Here is a 12,260-nt window from a genome sequence, read left to right as displayed (position 1 = left end):
CGGTTGAGCAGTTGGTTGTGTGCCAAATTGGCTATCGTGATAGCTGTGCCGAGGTGGCGTTTGCCCATGGGAGCCGCTGTGTTGAGCCGGTATTTGATAGACGTCTGGCTTGAACACTGGAACGCTTTGCAGACCGTGAACACGAATCCAAATACTACCCATCTTTCAATCTGTGCAAGCTGCGACCGTTTCTTGGAGTCATGAGGTTCCTTCAATCAATTGACGTCTCTGGACATGGGATGTTGTTAACCTCGTTCGGGGTCGCCGCTTGCCTTGGAGCTTTGTACGCCATCTATCGCAGCCTCCTCCCTCGACCACTCCCAGGAATCCCCTACAATCAGACCTCAGCACGTAGACTGCTGGGCGATGCACCAGACATGCTACGTGAAGTCAGCGTCACTCGGGAACTTAACGTGTGGCTGGTCAAGCAGGTCAACAAGCTCCAGGCCCCGCTATGTCAGGTCTTCGTGGAGCCGTTCTCAAAGCCTTGGATCCTGCTCGCTGACCCTATCGAAGCGTACGACATCATGACCCGGCGACCAGATTTTGATAGATCGAATTTTATCACGGACGGGTTGAGTCCCATGGACAACTTCCATGCGCGAATGAAGACAGGCCCCCAATGGAGAACGACGCGAGCGTGGCTGCAGGATCTGATGAGCCCGACTTTTCTCAATAACGTAGTTGGGCCTGTCATGTTCGATAACTCGATGAATCTCATCAGGTTCTGGGATACCAAGACAAAGCTCGCCAACGGTTCCGCGTTCGATGTCAACGATGACTTGGATCATAGTGCGCTGGATGGGATGTTGTCTTTCGTATTCGATCGCCATTTCAAGCACACCGCACTCGGCCCACAAATCGAGACACTTTCCCGGATATCCCCAACTAGTTTGGCAGTAGGGCCCAAAGGGGAAGTGCGGTTTCCAAGGGCTCCAGTCCACGAGTTCATCTCCGCGCTGTATGAGACGGTCGACAAGATCGATGTTGTGACCAAAGCCATGTCGCCCAAACTCGCAATGTGGTTCATTCGTCAGACACCCAGCTATAAGAGAGTGACGGCTGTAAAGAGACAAGTCGTGAAGGAACAAATCCAGGGAGCCCTTCAACGCCTTGAAGTTACGGACGAACCAAGAACCGCAATCGAGCACATGCTGGTGCGTGAAAAGAAGGCCGCTGAGAAGCAGAACCGGAAGGCCGATTTCGGTAATCCTATCATGATGGACGAGGTAAGTCATGATTAGCCTAAACGTCTTTCAGGTTTGGATCTTAGCTAAAGCATCATGCTTCAGATCGCAGGGCAATTCATAGCTGGTCTGCATACGACCAGCACGACACTTGCCTGGACATTCATCTACCTCACGCGTCTTCAGCACGTGCAGAGTAAGCTGCGGGATGCACTGCATCATGCATGCAGCGATGCGCATGCGGAGAAGCGCGTCCCGACACTCGCAGAACTGACCGCGTCGCGCGTTCCCTATCTCGAAGCCGTGCTGGAGGAAACTCTGAGACTCCACGCGACGAGTGTCGCCCGACAGGCCAAGCGCGACACGGAAGTTCTTGGCCACCGCATTCCCAAAGGAACAAACGTTGTTATGATTGCCAACGGGCCAGGCTTTCACGCGCCGGCTTTCGATGTGGAGAGTGCGCGTCGTAGTGCAACGGCCGTCAAGTCGAGAGGATGGCGGGAGACGAGCGACATGCGGGTTTTCGATCCAGAGCGCTGGCTAATCCACAAAGCGGGTGCTGCTGCTGAGGTTGAGTTCGACGCAAACGCGGTACCGCAGATTGCTTTTGGCATGGGCCCTCGCAGCTGTTGGGGTCGAAGAATGGCGTATCTAGAGCTGCGTTTAGTGGTCTGCTTGGTAGTCTGGAATTTCGACTTGTTGGATGTGTCTCCTGAGTTGGCTGACCCGAAGGCTAGCTACGGTATCGTCCATCGGGCGGACCAGTGTCATCTGCGATTGAGAGGCAGAAGAACTCTGTGAGTTATCTGGATAGTTGATCAATGTATGTGTACCTTGTACTCGGTGGAAAGGCGATGGTCTTCGTGTCTTTGTTCCTGCGCCCTTTGCCGGTCTGATGACGCGACCGGGCTGACCTCGGGACGCCATCTCACACGTGACTGTGCGTCATTCCCCACCATCTCGCAAAAGGCTCAGACCTCGGTGCGCATCATCGCGTATCACTGACAAACACATTCATTTCCAAATTCGCGCGTAAATACAGTATATTCATCCCAATAGCAATCATTTCTACCTTGGCGCAATGTCCGATAGAGGACTATACAAGAAATCGTTAAGCGCACCCGCGTCCAGGATTGAGGGAGACGCATCAGACGCCGGCCACGAAGAAGTGTCGCCCGTCGGCTGATGTGCCTGAATCAGATTTGCTATGTCCAGTGGTGATGATGCGTTTTCTGCGCTGAGGCTGGAAATATGCTGCATCATGCTTGTGGAACTGGACGCGCTTCTCTCGTTCAGAAGGCAGGACAACGCATTCGCACCTTCTTCAGCCATGACGCTGACTTCAGCTAGGGTGCGTAGGCGACCGAGTGCATCGCTAGTAGCCTGAATGCACCGTTGACGACTGAGATGTGGCGTGCCTGACCCGAGAGGGTCGATCTTGGACGTATGACACGGGCCATCAACCCTACCAGCTGGGAACTCGGTGTCCTCACACACGCCGACCAAAACTACTGCAGCTTCGAATGTCGGTAATATAATGCCCGGAAATCTGGTATGAGATCCTCCCAGCTTCGCGTGCAGCTTTGAGACTTCGTCCAGCACCTTGAGTGCTGCCACCGCGAGTGCCTTCTTCTGCGAGGCTAGCAGGACTTGCTTGTACGCAGGAAGTCTTTGAACTTGAGCAGCTGTACAGAGCAATAAGTCACGATAGTTTTGGCATAGACTCTCGTATATGGCGATATGCAGAATCTGCCGCTGAATAGGTAAGCGTCGTGATTGTTCGTCCCACTGCTCGCTTGGCTCAAGAGCGAACGCGGCAGGCATATTGGCAAGAAACTCAGAGCAGAACTGCTCATACTTTTCCTCGGTCGCAGTCGCGTCATACTTTGTATACGATTTCGAGGGGAATTTCCGCCAGAAAGCGGCCAAGCGAGCCTGCAACATTCGTTCCGAGAATGCTTCTGGAGCACTGTCATCGTCCAGAATGGGTGCAAGATGCAGTCGCGGAAGATTGTCCGCATCTAGGGCGGCGGGAAGAAACGGAATGCGATCGAGTTGGCGTGAGAGCATACTACGATTTGACCTTGTCAGAATAACAAAACGGACGTGCGACCACTTCCACTAATGAAAGTGAAATATCGTCTTACCTGTCCCAAATGTAGAGGTTACAAAACACTCTCCGTCGCATTTCCTGTTCCAGCCCATGCATCTCTGGCATATGAACTGTGTGATTTCGATGGAGGCCGGCCCTCTGAGCTACCAGAGCAGCTTTGTTGAGCGTTTCCCAGAAAGCCATGTTTTGCCCTTCACACTGAAGTCGCAGTCCCAAGAACGCCATGTGCTGCACGCGTAGTAAAGAGCCTCTGGCATCAAGTCGCGCACATAGACTAGATAGCTTCTCCGCGATGTCATCGCATAACGTGCGGATCTCAGACAAAGACATTCTGCGAATGCGGTCGATAGGATGTGACGGTGAAGGAAGGAACTGGGATGCGTACGAACACATTCGCATGAGTAGTACCACGAACTCTACGTAGAAGACAGATGACACAGTTTCCAGGCTCCACAGTTGTTGATACTGTGCTAAGAACCATGGTGGGTGCACAAGCTGCTCCTTCCTATATTTATACATCAGCTTTAGCAAAACTTTCCCTCATTTAGTGACAAAGATAAGGACATGAGATACTCCTCCTCGCAGCTCATGGTTACGATTTCCGTACGGTCGATGAAGAAGATACGAGCGGATACTTACCAGTGAATTTCGTCGATATAATACTGGACCAGGAAGTCGCAGATTTGACGATCAGGTAATCCTTTCATTTGTTGTTCGACCTCCGGGGACGCCTCTTGGGTAACGTCCTGATTGCCGTGGTGCTCGCCGCTATTCAGTCCTAGCTGTTTATACCAGTGCTGGTTAGATGGATGATGAATTGATCGGTTGCCTCATTTGTTCAGGTACAGTGACCACCTCATACAAGGAGAAAGCGGAACAGGTCTAGAGCTTGCACCAACACTAGGCCACTTACTTTGCGTGTGTCCATGTTAATGTAGGCTTTAGACCTGTCCAGTCTTTTCCTAGGTTGACGTGCAGTTGGAGGTGCGATCGACTTACCTTACGAATCAAGGCGATTGCATTGCGTTCGCTGTACTCAAAGTATCCAAAAGACTCCGCAACAGAGTTGCTGCTTGCGCCAGGTGTGGAACTTCGCGGTCTTGCGTTGTTCCAATTCGTTAGGGCGTTAGTGGCAGAGCCACTGGCATTGTTGTCATGCGGCTGAAGATTGTGATCCGCGGTGAGTTGCTCATGTTCGTTCCCACGATTCTCTACTCTCTGGGTCCGCAGCGACGTGTGATCAGTCTGCAATGCCTGCGAAGGGTAGTATGCGCACTCCTCCGGGCGTCGGCGACGAGAACAATGATCGCAGGGATAGCGACGGTTGCACTACATATTAGCGATACTGAGTTAGCCTAAATTGCCCTCGTGCGTTTTGGTACGTCCTTCACCGGCCCAAAGTTGTGGTTCAAGGCAAGTGAGAACAACAAAAGACTGTCGCACCTTTTGTTTCCGTGTGTAGCACGGAATGCACGACGACACGATGCGTTTCTTTCCAATGCTCTGCATCATGGAGACAGGAAAAGGTGAGAAATGACCAGCAAGCGCGGAGGACCGAGATCGAGTGTGGGGTGGTGGTATTTCTTGTGGTCACTCCAGGGCCTGGCGCGGCAGGTACCCTTGCACCTGCCAAGCAAGGGAACGGTAAGGGAACGGCACGCATTGCAGCGGAAGTACTGGCGCTGACGGGAGGCGCACATCAAGCCAGATATGGTGAATGGCTAGAGATAAGATGCACTACAGCGGCAGTCTAAAAAGATCCGAAAGCATTCATATCCAATACCCAATGCATGAGTACACAGTAGGGCTGACTACATACTGATGGTTGCGTACTCGCGTCATCAGTAGTGGTATGATTTTTTGAAATCGGCTTCGTCAAACGTTACACACTATATCCAATTGGGACCACAGTACATGATTCACCGGAAGCAAGCAAGCAATCTTAGCGGTGAATATTTCAATTTCAAACTACCGCGACGCGCATGCATACCAAATCTGCCTGATCCTGCAACTGTATTGCTTAGCGTTGCAGGTACACTTCAAGCAGCCCCATTAGACCTTCTGGACGGAAGCTGCGAACCTCGTATCTATCATCCGCTTGTTTCAACAAAGCCTCAAATTCATCCCGAGTGCGCACCTTGCCACCAAAGCTCACCAACATGATGAGGTCAATCTGACGCAGGCCACGCTCAAAGTCGCGTGTGACCGAACTCTGGGCCGGGAGAATTAGGTCATTGATGAGCAGTGGAGTGTTGGGCTCGCAGCGTTCGAGTCCAGGGACTAGAGAGCGCAACATGGTGACAACGTCCTGGTCGCACCAGTTGAGCGCGCACGCCCGCAAGATGTAAGCAGCTGCGTTGCCCACCGGCTGCGGCTCGAAGAAGCTGTGCTGCATGAAGGAAACCCGCTTTTTAGTCTCATGAGTGAGCAAAGCCTGACCCGCTAGGTGCATGTCGGCGGAGTCCTGTACCACGAAGTTGAGAGCTGGAAACTGTTCAGCCAGAGTGATGGAGACTTTGCCGCTGCCACCACCCACGTCCACTACAGTGCCCTTGAGGTTGCCCCAGGGAAAGGCCTCCTTGAGGACGTTGATGTTCAAGTTTACTAGAAGCACATCGGTGTTAGGCCGGAAGGTTGGTTCAGTACGAGGACGACTTACGCTTAGCCCACCCGGCCATGGCTTTAGCAAAGCGAATGGAACGCTGGGTATCCTTCTCGTAGAACTCGAAGATGGGAAGGCCGTGTCGAGTGGTAAACGGCGTGAGTGCACTGTTGTACTCAAGCGGTGATGCTTTCACATTATCAGCTGTAGAGGATGCAGCCTTGAGCATCTCATCAACACTGTATTGAAGAGGGTCAGTGTGTGGACGAATATACCATAGCTGCGATTTCCGACATACGTGTAGTGCACCATCGAGCGAATCTCTTCGTCATGGTGTAGAAGATATGAGCTAGGGCTGTGGGCGACATAGCCATGGGCGGGTTCTCGGAAGATGGACTCGGTGATCAGGAGGCGGACGATGCGGCTGGTCCTGTCCAGGTCAACACCTGCATGTTTGGCCAAGTCTACTAGCGAGATATTGCCATGCGCGGGGACGATGCTGAAGAAGTTGAAGTCGAGCGCCACTTGAATGGCTGCGAGCTCGTAGCCCTGGCAGCAAAGTGCGCGGAAGTGTCGTTTGGGCCCCTCGACAAGATATTGGAGGTCTTCCAGGGAGCGCTTCAAGTTACCATGAAGCTCAGCGTACTCGATCGTTTCTGGGCGGTCGATGCAGTCTGATGCAAACGTAGGCGAGGCATATTTGTTTGCTACCAAATAGTCGGCGATTGCCTGCGTATGCTGAGTAACCTGTTGAGCAAGGGCGAGCAAGTCGACCGTTTCGGTGTTAGGAGCGGATTTAGCGACAGTACCGTTTGCTTGTGTTGCCATGATGGCGCTGCGCGTGTCGTGCTGATCAAAATGAGATACTGTCCCTCATGCTTTGAGAACGCATTCTCAAATTATACAAGCCGCCAGTCATCATTTTGGCCATCATGCTCTTGCTTGAAGTTGTGCAGCTGCCGCATCGTGTCGGGCCCGGTTTGTTGTCAGACATCGGGCGCGTAATGTTTGTCGCTTGTTCGGGCCAGTCAGCCGATCGCTGCAGGTCGTCGGGTGGGAGTCATGGGAGTGAAAGGGTGAGATTGGTAATCCCGCTGCTTACCTACATGACCCGACGTTTTCGGCCGACATTTTACGGTCCTTGGCACTTTCTCATGCTGTGCATTACCAACCCCGACGCTGCTTGCTCTATTTGGGGGACAAAACATCTGAAAGAAACATGTAGCTACAGTACTCTAGCCGGTAAAATCACACTCAACCTACACCTCCGTTCCTATCTCTTTCCATGGATTCCAACACTTCTTCGACACCAGTCGCGCGTTCAATCAACGACGAGAAGCCGGCGGAGCGGACGCTTGGCGATCTCGGCAGCACGGCGGAACCGGAGAAGCCTCCGCGCGACATCTCTGGCTGGAAATGGTACCTGACTGTGGTGTCTATCCTGTTCTCCACCTTTCTCTACGCACTTGACGCTACGGTAGTCGCGGACCTCCAGTCTGTCATTGTCGAAGAATTCGGCGGCATTCAGCAGCTGTCGTGGCTGAGTGTTGGCTTCCTGCTTTGCGCTACAGTAACCACTCTTTTCTGGGGACGCATCTACGGCCAGTTCGATGCCAAGTGGCTCTACATTTTCCATGTTGCGATCTTCGAGATTGGCTCCGCCATCTGCGGTGCTGCGCCGTCGATGAACGTGATGATTCTCGGCCGTGCCATTACGGGCTTAGGAGGATCTGGTCTGTACGTCGGCTGCATGACGCTTATTGCGAGCACCACCACCATGTCTGAACGTCCGGTCTACGTTTCTGGCACCGGCTTTACCTGGGGTCTCGGTATCGTCCTGGGCCCAGTCATCGGAGGTGCCTTCAGCGAGTCTGCTGTGGGATGGCGATGGGCGTTCTATATCAACCTACTCATCGGCGCGGCGTGCGCTCCAGTCTACCTGTTCCTCATTCCCAGCAGGGATCCTCGGCCTGGTGTCTCGTTCCGCGCCCGCATTAGCGACATGGACTATCCCGGCACTATACTGCAGGCCGGCGCGCTGACGACTTTCATCGTTGCCATCAACATGGGTGGTATTTCGTATCCGTGGGACTCAGGCCGCATCATCGCGCTGTTCGTCGTATCTGGTGTTCTGTTCATCATTCTGGGCATACAACAGTATTGGAACATACTCACAACGGAAGTGCGTCGCATCATCCCTGTGCAGTTCTTCCGATCACGGATGGTGCTCATTCTCTTCAGCATCACCGCTGCCGGTGGAGCGTGCTCTTTTGTGCCCATCTACATGGTCCCAATCTTTTTCCAGTTCACCCAGGGCGACGGTCCCCTCGATGCTGGAGTGCGATTACTCCCTTATATCGTCGTCATGGTCGTTACCGTCTTCATAAATGGTGGCTTGATGTCCAAGTTAGGATACGTTATGCCTTGGTTCCTTGGTGGTGGCGCCCTGGTCGTGATCGGCTCCGCCCTCATGTACACAATCGACCTGGACACTGCTACGGCTCGCGTATACGGCTTCACGGTTCTGATGGGAGTTGGAGTCGGTATGTTCCTCCAGGCGCCTTTTTCAGTTGCCCAGGCAGTTGTCGAACTGGAAAACATTGCGCCAGCGATCAGTTTCATCACCCTGGCTCAGTCTGTGGGCATCACCCTTGCTCTGGCCATCGCCAACGCTATCCTTCTCAACCAAAGCCAGAACAGGATCGAGGGCATTCTGACTGATGTCTCTTCGGCAGACATCCAGGCCGCTATCTTGGGCGCTCGATCGGATATCGTACAGAACCTATCCCCGGAGTTGAAGAACCGCGTTCTTGCCGCTATCGTCAGTGCCATTAGCAAGACCTACAGCCTTACTATTGCCGGTGGCGCTCTTGTCCTTGTCTTGAGCATCTTCATGCCTCGCAAGCGACTCTTCCAGAAGAATGCTGATAGCACTGCTCCCTAAGCTGGCTTTGGTCACCTACCGTTCCTGTCCTGCTTCTCTATTGTGAGTTCGCATTGCCAGAAGCACGCAGCTAGCCTCTGTAGATCGGGGGCGGAAGGAAATGCGCGGATACTACAACATCAACACGGATGCGAGTGTTCCTCGCACCGGTTAAAATGTACAATTACCCTAATTGATTAATCAACAACCTTCCTTTCATACCACCACGCATGCTCCTTAGTGACAGATCATGAGCCTCGAAATTTGCATTGTCCCCGTTATCTGATGCTGAGTGTCGCGATACGGAGCACAGTACAAAGTAGAGTCGGTGATATGCCGGTTGGCCAAGTAGGAGAAAAGGAGCTCTGAGATGACATCATAAGACGCAGCGCCAAGCCACTAGCTCAACTGGGCATCGCCTTCCCCTATGGCAACTGGTGCTCCCGCGTTCAAATTGGTGGGCCATGCCACGGACACCCACCCACCCACACGCGCCAATTACAGTTATGACAAACGACGTGCCTTCGTCCACGCTGTATTCAACCCCGGTATCTTTCCCAGCCTCAGAGCGTTGTCAATCGCAATTCGACCCCGGGACGTACTGTCTCAACTCCCGATGTCACCTTAGTACCTAGGCTTCTAGGTTGTTGGTACATTGTCCATTCGGAGAAGGAATGGATGGACAACCACCTTGTGGTAGGCATTCCCCCGGCGTTGAACCGACAGGAACGCATCGTAAACAATTGTACTCATAACAATCGGGCGTCTCGTTACAGATGGAACCCTCGACACAAGCTGGTCGGCTCGCGATTAACGTCTTAGGCACTTTTAGGTTCTCGGATGTTCTGGCATTCGGCGTGCGTGCGACGACGCCGACTGGAACAGCCCAAAGCTGAGCATCGGACGTCACTGCGCGGCCATCACTACCTATGATGTTAGTGTCTAGCCAGTTCACGGGATGGATATAGAGTAGGTCATGTTACTTACACGCCTGACATGCCCGTTCGGTTCTTGTCGTATCTCTCGATGTACTCAGCGATTTGGCGCTCGTTGAGTTGGGCGTAGTCAACGACAGTGTCACGGGCAGCGTTGAAACTACGCAACACTCCGTCATCTGCAAGCCAAGTTATGCCGTCACTTGGTTCGAGGCTTCTCATGGCTTCAGCGAGCGACTGGATGCACCGTCAGTACTCAATCGCATGGGTATAGCGTTTTCAGGTACGTACGGGCTCATCTGGGGCTGCTGTTGCCAGCAGAAGGGTCGCACTAGCGGATAAGTAGAGCGAGAGCTTCATATCGAATGTAGGAGCGTGTATAACAGATGTAGTGGAGGGTAATCTGATATGATAGAGTGTGCCTATGAGACACTCAAAATCGTATGGCGAGGTTAATGCTTGATAGAGTGCCTTCCTAAGGAAGAGTGTATACCACATCCCGCATAGGACAAGATCACCACTGCATCTCACAGGCTGTTCTCTCACAAAGTGTCCTACATGTTGCGATCAGCAATCCGCCCTGCTGGACCTGCCGGCGGCGTCTTACCACGACGATGGCGCTATGCACTCTGTTCATCAGAATTCACATCTCCACGCAAACTTGCTGAAGACACGATATCGACGACCAGACACCAAAGTGTCCTCTCTAATTGGGTTGCTGGTGCTTGTACTTCAAACATGGAGCAATGTCTACCAAGCTCACAAGAGTGTTATCGTATACAGGGCCTGATCTCGGGCTGCCTAGACAGAGGGACGTAGTGAGTATGATGATTGGCCGTGTACCCGCGCACTATATCCCTTCTTGAAGCGCTAGCAGCTCTTCCATAGGAGAGCACCGTAACACAACATTGTAAAGTTCTGCACAGCGACTGTGCCGTATTATAGCAACGCTACGTCACATAGTAGCCGGCTAGGCAACATCGCATGCGTTGCTTATAACTAGGATAATGTCCTGTTGGTAGATTTTAGCCGCCTCACCCACCCATCGTCAACGAAACAACCATGTCCTCACCGACAGCGTCCCTGCTGTCGTCCCGAGCGAAACCAGAAGGTGAAGACCAAAGCCAAGATCAACTCGAGCCAAAGGATTCGGCTCAGTTCGAAGGCTCCAATAGTGACATAGTTAAACCTGCGCAACCCCAGACTGGAAAAGAACAATTCAATGCCATGCTAAGGTCAACGAAAATCCATCCAGATGGGCACTGCATCGGTTCGATCGGCACCGACGGAGTCTACAGAGAGATCCACTATCTCCCCGGTCCGCCCGACCAGATCAGCGACTACGAGATATACGATGCGGCGCCCATGACGCCAGAGATGATCAAAGCCTGGCTTGACACAAAGCCGTGGAAACAGGAGACGGAAGACAATTACCGAGGAACTGATGGCAGAACGGTTCCACAGGAGTAAGTGCCGCACACTGAATATGTAAACGTTAGCTGACTCTGAATGCGATGGTGAATAGACAGTGGTGGAACCCGCCACCTGGCATTATTTTCCCTATGAAATCGAAGAATACGCGCGATGAGGAGATGAGGGTGTATCGTGAGGAGAGGAAGGCAAAGGAAGAGAAGATTGCAAGGGGAGAAATCGAAGCGGAAGTGCCTGTAGCGTGTAACAGTATCAAGAGTGACTATGATCTCAGCCCTCGCTAGGGGTGGGCTGCGGCTATGACCAGGGCGCCTGAGTTGCTGCTTATTGGATAGTGAGGAACGGGATTATGAAGAGATTGATCTTATCCTTATGGTCGTGTTGGGGTCGTATAGTTAATCGCCCTCGGGCAGGAAAGACATGACGAGGGTCTGCAGCTGGCTAGATGCGTTACCATGATCATGTCGATGATGCAAAACGCAACGACATTCCTTGAATGCCATGCTCGCCCACTCAGCATTTTCCATCTAATTCTTAGCGCTTTTGATACAGAGATCGAGCTGTCGCCCTTCCTCTTGCATCGCTAATTAACCTCTGCGCATTACTACAGCCTGTTACTACTTAACTCTGTCTACTTGTTAGCTTTCTCTTTATCTCTTATCTATTTATTACTAGCAGTTTTGCGCTTTCATTACCTAGGCTTTAGCTGCGCACTTAAATTCTAGGTCCTAAGTAAAGTGTAATAGAGAAACATGGCAGCATATCTACGTGAGCGATTCACGCTAGGCGCGGGCCGGTTAAAGTGGAGCGAGCCATCCCACCTGCTGTCGCGCGATCCAGTGACGCCGCGTCGCGACCACAAACCATTTGTCCCATCACCATCAAAACGACAACCCGCACGTCTCTCGTTCTCGCGCAGTCACACCCGGCGAGCACTATGATCTATCCTTGTCTTTGCGCTAAGCGCGATCTGAAGGATGCTGGTACCTGAAAACATGGGGGCCAGATTCTGCGACTCAGGCGCCCTGTCAATCAAAGTGGCGTGGTTTACGATGCCCCGTCCCGTGTA

General features: G+C 52.6%; 5 protein-coding genes across 5 annotated transcripts; 3 read left to right on the top strand and 2 right to left on the bottom strand.

Moving 5' to 3' along the window:
* Nucleotides 1–377: 377 nt before the first annotated feature.
* On the top strand, nt 378–1,988 carry J4E93_004890 (uncharacterized protein; the record flags this gene model as incomplete). The annotated part of the gene is made up of 2 exons (XM_049342815.1): nt 378–1,229; nt 1,374–1,988. 2 exons carry the CDS (start codon nt 378–380, stop codon nt 1,986–1,988), a joined length of 1,467 nt encoding a protein of 488 aa, XP_049199815.1.
* Nucleotides 1,989–5,320: 3,332 nt separating this feature from the next.
* On the bottom strand, nt 5,321–6,730 carry J4E93_004889 (uncharacterized protein; the record flags this gene model as incomplete). Its single annotated transcript, XM_049342814.1, has 3 exons — nt 5,321–5,904; nt 5,960–6,141; nt 6,201–6,730. 3 exons carry the CDS (start codon nt 6,728–6,730, stop codon nt 5,321–5,323), a joined length of 1,296 nt encoding a protein of 431 aa, XP_049199814.1.
* A 457-nt stretch (nt 6,731–7,187) lies between these two features.
* J4E93_004888 (uncharacterized protein) lies at nt 7,188–8,846 on the top strand (the record flags this gene model as incomplete). The annotated part of the gene is made up of 1 exon (XM_049342813.1): nt 7,188–8,846. One exon carries the CDS (start codon nt 7,188–7,190, stop codon nt 8,844–8,846), a length of 1,659 nt encoding a protein of 552 aa, XP_049199813.1.
* Nucleotides 8,847–9,808: 962 nt separating this feature from the next.
* J4E93_004887 (uncharacterized protein) lies at nt 9,809–10,120 on the bottom strand (the record flags this gene model as incomplete). Its single annotated transcript, XM_049342812.1, has 2 exons — nt 9,809–9,997; nt 10,052–10,120. 2 exons carry the CDS (start codon nt 10,118–10,120, stop codon nt 9,809–9,811), a joined length of 258 nt encoding a protein of 85 aa, XP_049199812.1.
* A 702-nt stretch (nt 10,121–10,822) lies between these two features.
* On the top strand, nt 10,823–11,475 carry J4E93_004886 (uncharacterized protein; the record flags this gene model as incomplete). Its single annotated transcript, XM_049342811.1, has 2 exons — nt 10,823–11,226; nt 11,286–11,475. The coding sequence occupies 2 exons, from the start codon at nt 10,823–10,825 to the stop codon at nt 11,473–11,475; spliced, it is 594 nt and encodes a 197-aa protein (XP_049199811.1).
* Nucleotides 11,476–12,260: the final 785 nt, after the last annotated feature.

The sequence above is a fragment of the Alternaria ventricosa genome, assembly GCF_023758065.1.
Source record: "Alternaria ventricosa strain BMP 2768 chromosome Unknown scaffold_7, whole genome shotgun sequence".
NCBI lineage: Eukaryota > Fungi > Ascomycota > Dothideomycetes > Pleosporales > Pleosporaceae > Alternaria > Alternaria ventricosa.
The sequence above is the reverse complement of the archived record's forward strand: the minus strand, read 5'-3'. Positions and strand labels throughout refer to the sequence as shown.